Here is a 13,636-nt window from a genome sequence, read left to right as displayed (position 1 = left end):
ATGTAGACTCCATTTGATTTGTAGGATGCAAATGTATCCAATTGACATGGTTCTCCTGAAGAGAATGTCATTAAACAATATCACAGCTCCTAAGATGGCTACACATACAGAGGGTGTAAGTACGCCATTCGGAAATGATGTCTTAGTGATACAATAATAAATCAATATGGTTGATGCTAATGGACAAAACATTTTTGACCTAAAACTTGGTTTGGGTTCGCCACCAGCCAATGAACACCTTCACTCCAAAGAAAGTGATAGATTTTTGAATGCATCTTTTGAGCATGGTCATAATAAGACAGTCTTCCAGCCGTTAGGGGAGGAAAGACTACTGTCATTTGAATAACGGCGTGAATTTGTGTGGATTGTATCCACCAGGTCTAAAGTTTTAAATTCCCAAAACAGGGAAGATTATACAAGCCCTATAATGCTCTATATGAGATTATAAGTAAAAAGATCCACATTCGCTACATAATTCATCTATGAGAGATGATTGTCCTAGAAGCGACAATGTATGCCCAGAAGTGGCATGGGTACCCAATATCAATAAGCTTATTATAGCTAATGCATGCATATAAGAATGTGTGGGATCTATGATTGTTGATCATCGATGATAATTTACATTTGGTAGCTACCAAAATCTTTAAGGGCTGTATGGACGCTATACCACGTTTCACCATAAATGTCGACAAAGTATATTATTGGCCAAATTGGAAAGAGGCAATTCCAATGAAATTCAATATTTGAAACGTGATGAAATACTTGGACCTCTAACCCTACAAGTTACAAAAGGGTATTTATCAAAAGTGAAGATAAATCACTATGACACAATGTCTATTTATAGAGACATGAGATTATGAATATCTTCCCTTCTATGAATGACAATTTTCTATAAATACAGTGTTACATATAGCTGTTATATTGACGAGAGATTTATGACACTTTGTCATCGTATATTGTGAAGACACATTGCTAAAAGCAAAATCTCAAAAGCAAAGTGTCATAATAAGTGTATTTCTTATCAAATCCTCAAGGGATTCAAATACATGAATGATTCAAATGCAAGTCCATGAAAGGTTGAAAGAGTCTGAAGCTCACTCATGGAATCAAAGAGTCTAAAGCTAGCTCATATGTACTCATTTCGTTCTAGTCAACGAGATCTAAATTGCCTTAATGAGTACAATGACGAGACTATTATCAAATTCGAATTATGATTATAATGTTGCAGCATATTCTAACTTTCGCAAAGTTATGAATTATTTAGAGCTCTTGAAGAGCTTATATGAGACATATCAATACACAAAGATATTGATGTGTATGGCTAGGCATGCCATAATGATTTTCAATGTTTTAAGCTATACAAAGTTAAATGTATCAATTTCTTTATATTGTTTAGCTATTACTTAGTGAATAAATTTGAGCATATGAGATTGTTTCTAACCTTATTATATGAGGTAAGACTTATTGAAAATCGTCTAGCTTTGTTGGTATTGCTTAAACTTTGCAGGTATGAAAATTTGTGATGAGCCCTATATGCAAAGCACACGTGGTCTCACTTCGGTGATAGACACGTCAAACTACTATACATGGTACATGTAGCTTATCGCATACATAAATGAGGCTTGCAACAATCAGGGGGAGATTCTCATCAGGGGGAGCATCCAGAAGCATGCTACCTAGGACATATGCGCGTTGTGCTCTTTTTGTCCTTCGACCAGGGTTATTTTTTGTCCCACTGGGTTTTTGTTACCTGGCAAGGTTTTTAACGAGGCAACAATAAGCGCGTCCAATACCATCATTCATTGGTGGACATCCAAGGGGGAGTGTTGTAAATATTATTATCTATGTGGATGTCCATGTAAATACTCATTAGTTGTATACTTTGATGTAAACCCTACCTCTATATAAAGGAGGCTAATGAGACTGAATGATATACTTCTACTTCCTCCCTACTATCCTCTCCCTATCTTCTCCCTACTTTATAACACATAAAAATTCTTGTCTTCAAACAAATAAAGAGCTACCATGTCAGGTAAGCCATTATCTACCATCCTTAAATACACTCTTTAGCATTTGGATATTGATGGGCAGAAGCAAAATAGAAGACAGCTTTTGTTTCAGGCTCACAAGCAGAGCTGAACCAAATCTATGATGTAGTATTATAACATTAACATTAAAGCACAGAAAGCATTTTTAAGTAGCGAGAATTTAAATTTTTCCCCTTAATTGACTTTCAGCTACAGCAATGGAAGAACAAGATCAGGGGACTAGTGTGTTGAAGTAAACAGTGGGTACCTATTAACGCGCAGAAATTACACAACGATAATTTAGTTCATGCTTCTTTTATATTACTCGCAAGTTTTATGTCCAATTTTGATTTGTACTAGACAGCAAAGAAGAGTGCATTGTCATTTGAAGGTTTTGAACTCAAGAACTCTTATACTATGTGACACAACCACAGGGTCCCAACAGCTAAAGCTTTTAGAGAACAGAATACATCAAGATTATGGACAGTTACTGAAGTGACAGTGTCCAACAATGTATGTAACTGAAGGCAATTATTTTTTAAGCAGATACAATTTAAGTTCCAAAACCAGAGATGCCACTATAAATGCAGCAAACAAGTAAAAGATGTATGACGTAATAAGTAGTTGCTGCATTCCTAGTCCTACTTCTAATACTTCACTAGCTTAAGCAGGTCATTATATTGATTTGGTATTCCATTGGTCAAATTCACATAGATGAGTCACATGTTCACATGATATGGTAGTTCTACATTCCAAACAAACTCAAAGGAAATGCATGGTCACACATAGGTCAAATAAATGAAAACTATATTCACCTGGACTTCCAGTCCCTCGTGTAGATAAGCCAATCTGAGCTTGAGCAGCACCAAGCATTATTTGTAACCTCGTGATCCAAGGAAGAGGGTTCAAAACCCTGTTGAAAAGATGATCTTCTAAGCTCCTATTAGGCATATATTCACATACCAACAGCCGTTGGATCCCTCTTTCTCCATCTATAGAGCAATATCCTAGAAGCTTTGCTAGATTTGGGTGATTTAACACACCAAGAAATTGAACCTCTGCAAGCCATTCTTTATGACCCTAAATGAAAAGTTGAAAACAGCAACGAACCATAAGCTTGACAACTAAATAGATAAAATGATAGAGAGGCACAAAATGTCACAATGTCTCCAAAATGGGCGTTTAAAAAAGGATAACTTTGAACTTAGAGTTCAGTTGAATGTGCGAGTCATTCTCAACTGTTTAAAAGAGTAATGAGATGTATCCTTTACACAGGCCAATATCATCTCAAGGGCTTAATCATTACTTTTATCCATCCACAAAATTTGACGATCTGTTCCAATTCAAGTTCTTGAGAGAAAAAATCTCTTTCTTTAGTAACAGGTAAGAGCATTGTCAGACAAAAGAACGCTGCATGATATGTTTTCCAGCTGAGAGAAACAAGTCTATTTACCATTAACTTTAGGAATGCTTTTGAAACACTACATGAAATCCATTTGCCTAATTCTATTCACTTTCCTTTTGGTTCTTGCTAACACAACAAATGATGATATTCTCTCCACATGTATATAAAATCCCAGACCCAATAAATCTACTAAAAAGAACACATGTACTAATCATTTAAAAACCATATGTTTATTAACAAATGCAGAACAGGGCCACTACTAGAAGTATAGTCAAAACATGAAGATATATATAGAGATATATATATATATATATATATATATATAATTCTTTAGGAATAATTCAAACCCAAAATAACAAGGTAATATAATTCACAATCTAATAATAACAACTCTTTCGGATCAGATTATAAGACCATTCAATGCTACCATCACAATCATTCAACATCCAAGACTAAGAAAACCAATCAGGCGAATCAGCCAAGCAGTAATGGACAAAAACCAAGTGGAATAAAACAGACAGAAAAAATGGAAAAATTAACCAAACAGTTAAAGTTCCTCAATGGAATGAAACTATGAAAGACTGTCAGAGTGCAACTCCACTGGCACCGGCCTTTTTGTCCGTTTTATCAAAGAGAAGAATGTCCAGGAAGAAAAGGAAACTGTTCTTGTGTAGAAAATTTGTTTTAAGTGCATCTTTATGTACAAACTGAGTATCCGAGTATATAGTTAATTACTATTATATAGTGGGAAAAAAGCAAAGGGAAAGAGTGAGGGATAAAAGGAGTAATTAATTATAAGCAAGCCATACTTGGCATCAGATGCTGAGGCTTAAGATGGTTAAACTATTCCCTGTATATTTCTTCATTACCTGAATGGTCAGTTGATGTTCATTCAAACCAAGTTGTCTTCTAGTTTAGGGGATGTTCAGACGACTCTTGAGAATAGTTGTCAACCTAGTCCAGTGTGTCAAGTAATATGCGTTCATGCTTCTTAGTGAAAGCATCTGCAACTTCCAATATATCAGCTCTAATTTCTATTTTCTTTGCTTATTGTTTCAATATAGCTACCCTGCGGGAAATGGAAGACTCATACTAACCCTTTCTGATATACTTAATGTTGGAAACAAACAATATCATGTCTACATATGTGAAAGAAAAAAAAAAAGAGGGTGCAGGCAGGTGGAGTTTAGAGATGTATAAATATTTTGCAGCTCATAGAAATGCACAAAACTAAAGATCTATATCAAACTGGTTTCTTTACTTCACTTATCTCTTTCTTGAATTGAGTTTTAACAGCCACCAGTTCATCCCTGTTGAGCTCAAACCTCCCTAATTTCAAGACTTTAGAATGCTTCTTGTTTTTGCTGATGAACAAGAAACTAGTTCTTGTAGGAAAGTTCAATGTCCCTTCAAATTACCATCTTTACCATGAAGAAGAAAAAGGGCTTCATGCAAATATTAACGTAGCTTAATTTAACAAACTAATACCGTTTTGAGTGTTTTAGCAAATTAGTTGACAACTTCTGATAAAGCAACCAAAGTAAATGTCAAAAGGCCAAATCATCAACCACTTATTAGCCACTAGGTTTGCATATTTCTGTACAATAGAGTAGGTCAGAGCAGAAACATAACACTAGCCGTTCTGAAAAATAAAGATAACATTGCATGGAAAATCTGAGATAAATTTATTATTTCATCATCATGACAGGCAGAAGCGTTGGACTAATCATAAAATAATTGTCAGGAAGAATTCTAACTTCATAGTTTTAATTCCTCTGCATAAATAGAAATTTGAACTTTCCAGACCACTGCTAACACTGAAATCCCCCAAAGATGGGACTACTCAAGTCTCAAGATCCTGGTATCTCCAATTCTCCACTGACAAAGAAAGTGAGAAAACTAATGGTATCAGAAACCTAGAATTTTATTATATTAGTATGGCAACCTAAAATTATCGGATGGTACAAGGATAGAATTTATATCACAATGACGGTGTACATGGAAAAAAGGAACAGCAAACCCCATGGATGAATGGTAAAGCTAATACTGTTCTAGTTCTTTTCTAATTCTGTTATGTTTATTCAACTATATTTTAGAGTCTTTCAAGTTAATAATAGTATAATACTAGCAGAGTATAATTTATTGTTATGGACTTGCATAAGAGTTGGATATCAGTGCTTGCTTAAAACCACAACTTTACTCTTGTGTGCAAAGTATCCCTTTACCAGACTTTTGTGTATTAGTATCGCCATTATGCCCTCCACCTACAAATTTGACCAGATATTTGATTAAATAGCCTATCAACAACAGAAACTGGAAATAAAACAAGATTGAAAGGGACAGCAGAGCAAGTACCTCATCCACATCAATGACCATTTCAATGCTTTGACAATTACTTCCAACTTCAGCTGGTGAGCTTTTCTTGGGTCCTTCTGCTTTTGGATAATATAACTGCACAATGAAGAAAGCATCATCATGAATTGAATCTTCAGAGAAATTATACTGTTAGAGGGCGGATTTATAGTTGCTTGGGAACTTACATCTTTTTTTCAACAATCTCTGATAGACCTGAAGTTCTAGCTTCTCTAGGACAAGATATACAGCAAACCTAAAGAACCTGATATATTTGAATCTCATAGAGAATGCAGTACAATCTCCAGCTTTTCACAATGAAAGCAATTCATACCTGTCTTCATGCTCTTGAAAAGCATGCCGAAGAAGTCGGAGGTCGCCTCTTCTTAGAGCTTGCACAACTTTTCCATACTGCAAAGCAAGGATGTTCTCAACTAGAAGTCAAATGAATGAACGGAAACTATAGCATTATAAGTTTTGGGTCTGACTCTGTTCACTTCACATTCCACCCACCCAGCAATGCTAGTATGAACATTATTCAGGATATAGAATGTACCAGCACAACAAAAGTAGTTATTTTCGCTCCCTCCCTCCCCTATAAATACACCCCTTAAAGTCTATAATGCCAATGAACATATGCAGCAAGCACGTGTATGTACACCAGATTATGGATACATTCAGTTCATTTGAAAGGAGTGTTATTAAACCCATGTACACCAGATTATACATAGACATATATAAAGAGTATTTTGTCCTTGTCAGTTTCACTTACGTACACCAGCATGTAAGCGTGTGAATATTTTGTAAATTTGAAAGGAGTGTTAAACCCAGGGTCTGTCTAGGGTAGCTGTCGAAGCATGAGAAAATTAAGAGAAAGGACTAGAACTTGAGGATTAACATTTTACTGAATATATTTAAGCAGGAAAAACAGATGCAATAGTGCATGCAGAATAAGAAATACATCTTCCTCACCACCACACTGCTCTTCTAGTGCCCTCTTTATATCTTCTCTGGTTACCCTCTCATCATCAAATTTGTTCATGAGAAACACAAATCTTAATGGCATGGTAACAGAATAATGCTCAGCGATGATTAACAACCTAAGTTACCCACTTTGTGTCCTACATGCTTCTGAAACTTTCTGAATGAAAAACCACAACTAAGATTGATGTAGTAAAATCATGACAATCAAATTTAAGTTGTCCACAAATGCAAAAATTGTCTGCACATTTTAGCGGATGCATGACAGAAAAATAAGAACCAGATACCAATGATTGGAAAGCATCGGCCTGATAAAGGCCTAGTAATGTCCACCATGCACCCCACCGCTGTGTACCAATACACTGCAAACAACCGCCAAATGCCCAAGTACAATATGATCCTTTCTATTCCAGAATGGTAATAAGATTACAGAATTACAAAGAAGCAATCTCAACACGTTTGTGAATCAAATCAATTACAGAAATTTCCTCCCCAGCCTTTAGTTATCAGTAAAACTCATAGTTGTCATATCATCCTATCTATTTCAGAATGGTAAGAAGATCAGCACATATATCTATGTGACCATAAATTGACTTGATTGTTCCTTAACTACAAAATACTTCTCTTTTGAAGAAAGAAAAGGGTAATGTACGCACTGGCACTTACTAACTGAAAATCAGCTAGTTTTCATTTTGGGGTGAACAACCAAAGAATTTCCAAACAGCAAAATCCAGTCATTGTAATATATAAGTCAAGATATTTATCCATCAATCATCTCAGATCAACTTTGGCACTCCAAAACAGATTAAGCATGCAACTACATTATCTAATTCATGCACAGCAACTATGAATAACAACTATGTCACAGCAGAAAGCTGTATCTTCAATGCAAGTCAGCATATAAAGGTTTTAAAGTTAATATCTGAACTCCTCAGGAACACACATTCTGCTGTCAAGGATAGGTAAGATGACCTGAAAACAGCCGAAGATGGCCGAAGGAGTTTTCCAGTAAGGCCTTAAGACAATGTTTTCTCAAGCTTTAACAAATGAAGGGATTTCCACACTGCCCACCTGATGCCATCAACCTGCACCCAAAACCTGAATAAGTCACAATCTAAACAGAGATCCCTACTTGATACATGAATCAAAATTCAAACTTAAACAAGAATTCACATTGTGAATGACATTTCATGCAGCTATTTCAATTCACATTTAATTTCAAGTACGCGGAGAAGAGTGCCAAATATATAAAAGCAGTAAAAGACTAATTAACATGCACCCAAATGGAGGGAGTAGAGCATCTACTGTCCAGGTTCAGACACCACATCATTCCCCCAAAAAACTGATTCAAACTAATCTGTCAGCTATAAGAATACTATAATTCCAATTCATGTTGAGCCTATAATGCGACCTCAAAACTTAAACAACGAGGGAAAACACCATCTTGATGAGCAAAGTTTAACTGAATTACATCTTAGAGTTTAACTGAATTACATCTTAGAAAATCAATGAAGAAAAAACCAATTTCCAAATTATGCCGATCAAGTCAGTCAATGAAGCAACTCCATTGCTGTTTCCACGATTATACATATGTAGTTTCCAAAATCCTTTTGCTTCAACTATATATACTTCACTTTGCAGGTTGCATATCATCTTCATAATCATGTTTTTCAGTATAATGAGTGGTGGGTCTATGCATTCTGGTTTGGTTGGGCTTGTGTGCCTGGCCATTGCCTCTGCTATTTGTTGTTCAAATGTTGGAAGCTCTAACAACATCATGTGCTTGGAGAGTGAAAGGCATGCTCTTCTCCAGTTCAAACAAGGCCTTGTGGATGACTCCAATGCTCTTGCCTCTTGGAAAAGTGAGAAAGCTTGCTGCAAGTGGAGAGGAATAGCATGCAACAACCAAACAGGTCATGTCATCATTCTAGATCTCTCTTATAGTTATTACGATTCCACTAAATGGAGAGGTGAAATTAGTCCTTCACTACTTGAATTGCCATATCTAAATTACTTGGACCTCAGTTATAATGATTTTGGAGGAATGATCATTCCGAAGTTCATTGGTTCTTTGAGTCAATTGAAAGAGCTCAAACTTGCAGATGCTAATTTCAGTGGACCTGTTCCTCCCCAACTTGGAAACCTCTCTAATTTGCACACTCTTGATCTTTCCTCCAATGATTTTGAAGGAATGATGATTCCCAAATTCATTGGCTCTCTGAGTCAATTGAAAGAACTCAAACTTGCAGATGCTAATTTCAGTGGACCTGTTCCTCCCCAACTTGGAAACCTCTCTAATTTGCACACTCTTGATCTTTCCTCCAATGATTTTGAAGGAATGATGATTCCCAAATTCATTGGCTCTCTGAGTCAATTGAAAGAACTCAATCTTGCAGATGCTAATTTCAGTGGACCTGTTCCTCCCCAACTTAGAAACCTCTCTAATTTGCACACTCTTGATCTTTCCTCCAATGATTTTGAAGGAAAGATGATTCCCAAATTCATTGGCTCTCTGAGTCAATTGAAAGAACTCAATCTTGCATATGCTAAATTCAGTGGACCTGTTCCTCCCCAACTTGGAAACCTCTCTAATTTGCACACTCTTGATCTTCCCTCCAATGATTTTGAAGGAATGATGATTCCCAAATTCATTGGCTTTCTGAGTCAATTGAAAGAACTCAAACTTGCAGAAGCTAATTTCAGTGGACCTGTTCCTCCCCAACTTGAAAACCTCACTAATTTGCACACTCTTGATCTTTCCTCCAATGATTTTGAAGGAATGATGATTCCCAAATTCATTGGCTCTCTGGGTCAATTGAAAGAACTCAAACTTGCAGAAGCTAATTTCAGTGGACCTGTTCCTCCCCAACTTGGAAACCTCTCTAATTTGCACACTCTTGATCTTTACGGTAACCAAGTTGTTAGTTCAGAAAATCTTGAGTGGTTATCTCATCTTTCTTCCTTGAGATACCTGAACATGTCATGGCTGAATTTGTCTGAGGCTGTGAATTGGCCAGAATCTTTGAGCAAGCTCACTTTACTGAGAGAGCTCGAGTTATCCGAGTGTAACCTTCCTGATGTCAATCCAAGATCACTTGCCTTTATTAATTCTTCCACCTCTCTTCAACTCCTTGACCTCTCTTATAACTCTCTGAATTCTTCAATATTTAATTGGATAGCCAATGTCAGCAGCAACTTTGTCCATATTGATCTCTCTTCCAATCAACTTGAAGGTGGGATACCAAAAGGCTTTCAAAACTTATGCAGCTTAGAGTCGTTGACCAATTGTCTGAAAACATTGAGGACTCTGTTAAAACCTTGTCTTGTGCTGAGAACACACTTGAGACCTTGGCCTTGGCAGGGAACCAGTTTTGGGGATCGTTGCCGGATTTCACACGTTTCTCAAAGTTAAGAGAGTTGTATCTTGGCGCTAATCAAGGAAATGGGTCTGTACCCGAGAGTGTCGGGCAACTCTCTAGCCTTGAAACATTAATTCTTTCGGGAATTCTTTGAGTGGTGTCATAACAGAGGCCCACTTTTTGAACCTCTCTCGTTTACAGACTTTGGATATTTCTGGTAATCGTTTCTCTATCAACCTAAGCTCTGATTGGAATCCACCATTTCAGCTTACTGGTGAGTTAGATATGTCCTCTTGCAAGGTGGGCCCAGCTTTTCCCAAGTGGATTCTAACGCAGACAAATCTTTTTAGGCTTTCTCTCTCTAATGCTGGACTATCAGGATCATTACCTCATAAGTTTTGGGATCTATTTTCTGGCTTAGAGTGGTTAGATCTCTCTATGAACCAAATCCATGGGAAACTACCGAATCTGTCATTGACAAGTTTAAGTGAAGTTGGCTTGTCTTCTAATCTATTTATATCGCGTTGCCATCATTTCCTCCTATGCTCAGGTATTTGTATCTCGCGCGCGAATAACAGTTTTTCAGGACCTTTGTCTTCCTTCTGTGCTCTAGGTATTTGGTATGTTGACATTTCTAAGAACCTATTGTCTCGGGAGCTTCCTAATTGTTGGATGCAATGTCAAGAATTGCAACTGTTGAATTTGGGAAAGAATAAATTATCTGGAAAAATACCAAGCTGGTTAGGCAATCTACAGTCAATTGGGATATTGCGTTTACATGATAACAACTTTTCAGGAGAATTGCCTTCTTTAGAGAACTCTACCCAATTATTGATGGTTGACCTCGGCAACAATAAATTGTCGGGAAAGATACCAACATGGATTGGCCAAAGCCTACCAAACTTGGTGATTCTACGCTTACGGTCAAATGAGTTTAATGGAATCATACCCTTCTCCCTGTGCAGTCTAGCTGCCATTAATGTTTTGGACCTCTCTCACAACAATATTTCAGGAAGCTTGCCGCATTGCTTGAATAACATTACCGCTTTGGCTCATGATACTGGAGGAAGTAGAAGTTTTACTGTGGAACTTGTGTGGAAAGGAATAGAAATTGAGTTTGGGAAAAATCTTGATGGTATGAGAAGCATTGACATTTCAAGCAACTATTTGATTGGGGAAATTCCGCCTAGTATAGCAAGTATGACAGAGTTGAAATCTCTGAACCTGTCTGGAAACAAATTGACGGGAAAGCTTCCTAAAGACTTTGGTAACATGAAGATGTTGGAATCTCTTGATTTGTCAAGAAACCGGATATCTGGTCAAATTCCTACAAGTTTTGCGAGCTTAAACTTTCTTAGTGTCTTGGACTTGTCACACAACAACTTGTCAGGAAGAATTCCATCAGGCACCCAACTTCAGGGCTTTAATGCTTCTCAATATATGGGAAATCGTGGACTTTGTGGACCACCGCTAACACAAAGTTGTCCAGGAGAAGGAACAGTTCAAGATGATGGAATCACGAGAGGAACTGAAATTGATAACAAAGAACAGGTTAGTGATGGTCTCATAAACCTTGGATTCTTTATTAGTGCAGTGCTGGGATTTGTCACTGGATTTTGGATGGTCTGCGGCAGTTTATAGCTTAAGACTTCTTGGAGATATGCTTATTTCAGATTCCTGGACAATGCAAAAGATTGGATTTATGTCAAAACTGTTGTGTACAAGGCAAAAGTGCGGAGGACACTTCAAAGATAAATGGTAAACTAAGCTACATAATCCTTATTTTTTTCTAGTGTTTATATTTCTGGCTAGATATACTTAAAACTCTTCAAATTTATAGTATAACAATCGTTTGGAAACACAAAAGATTTGTTGATGACCCTAATTTCCCAGAAGTGGACAAATTCTGTTAAACAACGACAAGCGTGGCCCGTGGTCCACCATTGTACCGATACCAACACGCCCCCTCACGTGCAACCTAACTCTAGGTCTGCACGTGAAATTAATTAATCCAATTTCCACATTAGAAATTGGGACACAAGTCTCATATCGGAGACTTGGTCGATACAATCCAAGGCCCACATTGGACACTTGGTAATTTTGATGGCAATACAGGGAACCCCAATTTGGGCTCATGATACGTGCCTACATGGAGACGCAATTGGAGAAGGACCCGCTTTGATACCATGTTAAACAGCGACAAGCGTGGCTGTGGTCCACCATTGTACCGATACTGTCCCAACTTAACCACCAGTTAGGTGTTGGGTTTTAATCACAAAAGGCCTCGGTACAATTGGGTGAGATCCACCCACTTATAAGTTATATTTTATTTGTCACTTTTCCAATGTGGGATCTTTCCTCTCCAACAAATTCAAGGCTTAATGTTAAAGGTTTTCAGATTTTGTTGCTTTCTCTTCCGGCAAGAAATAAATATTATGCTTGTTTCTCTTGAGATATGTGTATGAATAATGGATTGTATGTAGTATGAGCTGCTATAACTTTTGATTCCATGCAACAAGACCTCTATTTAGCTTCCTAATCTTTCTGGCTGTAATTTAAACCTAGATTTCTCAATTGATTTCAAAGTAATTAGCTGCAATTAAATATTGTTCCATTCCAGAGCATTTCAATGTATCTATTCCAATCTAACTTGATCATGTTTGTGTTATTCAACTTGTTTTCCAGAAGTTTCATTTATGTCAATCTAACTTGATCACTATAATAATCATCCATGTGTCTTGGTGTTTCAGCCTGTGTCCAGATGAGAATCCAACATTTCATATTACGCATACCATTCTTTTCTTTTCTTTTCCTTTCTTTTCTTTTTATATTGGATTTAGAGCAGAGGGAGCATCATTATCTTCATCTCTGCAATTTTTGGAATATCCGCTTCAGTGCCTAACAAGTATTGGAAGTTTATTCTAGCGCTCTGTGAATCAAATCCCGAGAAATTCCAACCTATCATAAAAAAAAAAACTGCACCCTGATTACAATTCAATTGAAATCTAACAACTTACTACAACCATTTCCTCCAAACAAAAGGAATGTGCTTCTCCAGCTCTCACGTAAATTACTTGACAGGCAAGGGTGCTAACAACTTTGGTCACTTGAAGATGATGGCGTTTCTTGATTCTTCAAAAAACAGCTATCCGGTAGAATCCTACAAGATTTTCGAGCTTGAAATTTCTTAGTGCCTCGGACTTACCATACAATAACTTGTCAGGAAGAATTCAAACTTCAGAGATTTTATTACTCTGCATCTATTGGGAATTTTTGACTTTGCAGACCACAGCTAACACTTAAGTCCCCCAGATATGGACTACTCAAGATCCTGTTATCTCTAGTGGCAATGGAAGTGAGAAAACTGATGGTATCAGAAACCAAGGATTTTATTACGATAGTGCATTGCTTGGATTCTTCAGAAGATTTGGGGAGTCTGTGACACTTCACTGCTAAAGTCTTCATGGATGCGCCTATTTCAAATTCATGTATAGTACAAAAGATAGGATTTA

The 13,636-nt window shown here is 37.0% G+C and overlaps 2 protein-coding genes and 1 long non-coding RNA gene across 3 annotated transcripts; 2 read left to right on the top strand and 1 right to left on the bottom strand.

The window, feature by feature from the left end:
* Positions 1 to 5,613: 5,613 nt before the first annotated feature.
* Positions 5,614 to 8,228, bottom strand: LOC112176941. The gene is made up of 6 exons (XR_002927230.2): positions 7,738 to 8,228; positions 7,053 to 7,127; positions 6,119 to 6,195; positions 5,973 to 6,049; positions 5,788 to 5,883; positions 5,614 to 5,696 (listed from the first exon to the last, which is right to left on the bottom strand). It is a non-coding gene; the product is annotated as an uncharacterized LOC112176941 (long non-coding RNA).
* Positions 8,229 to 8,443: 215 nt separating this feature from the next.
* LOC112177646 (receptor-like protein 19) lies at positions 8,444 to 10,278 on the top strand. Its single transcript, XM_040511389.1, has 2 exons — positions 8,444 to 9,949; positions 10,033 to 10,278. Exons 1-2 carry the CDS (start codon positions 8,444 to 8,446, stop codon positions 10,276 to 10,278), a joined length of 1,752 nt encoding a protein of 583 aa, XP_040367323.1.
* Positions 10,279 to 10,958: 680 nt separating this feature from the next.
* Positions 10,959 to 11,765, top strand: LOC121048821 (receptor-like protein EIX2). Its single transcript, XM_024315915.2, has one exon. The coding sequence runs from the start codon at positions 10,959 to 10,961 to the stop codon at positions 11,763 to 11,765; it is 807 nt and encodes a 268-aa protein (XP_024171683.2).
* The last annotated feature ends 1,871 nt before the right edge of the window (positions 11,766 to 13,636 follow it).

This window comes from Rosa chinensis, chromosome 7 (assembly GCF_002994745.2).
Source record: "Rosa chinensis cultivar Old Blush chromosome 7, RchiOBHm-V2, whole genome shotgun sequence".
NCBI classification, from domain to species: Eukaryota; Viridiplantae; Streptophyta; class Magnoliopsida; order Rosales; family Rosaceae; genus Rosa; species Rosa chinensis.
The sequence above is the reverse complement of the archived record's forward strand: the minus strand, read 5'-3'. Positions and strand labels throughout refer to the sequence as shown.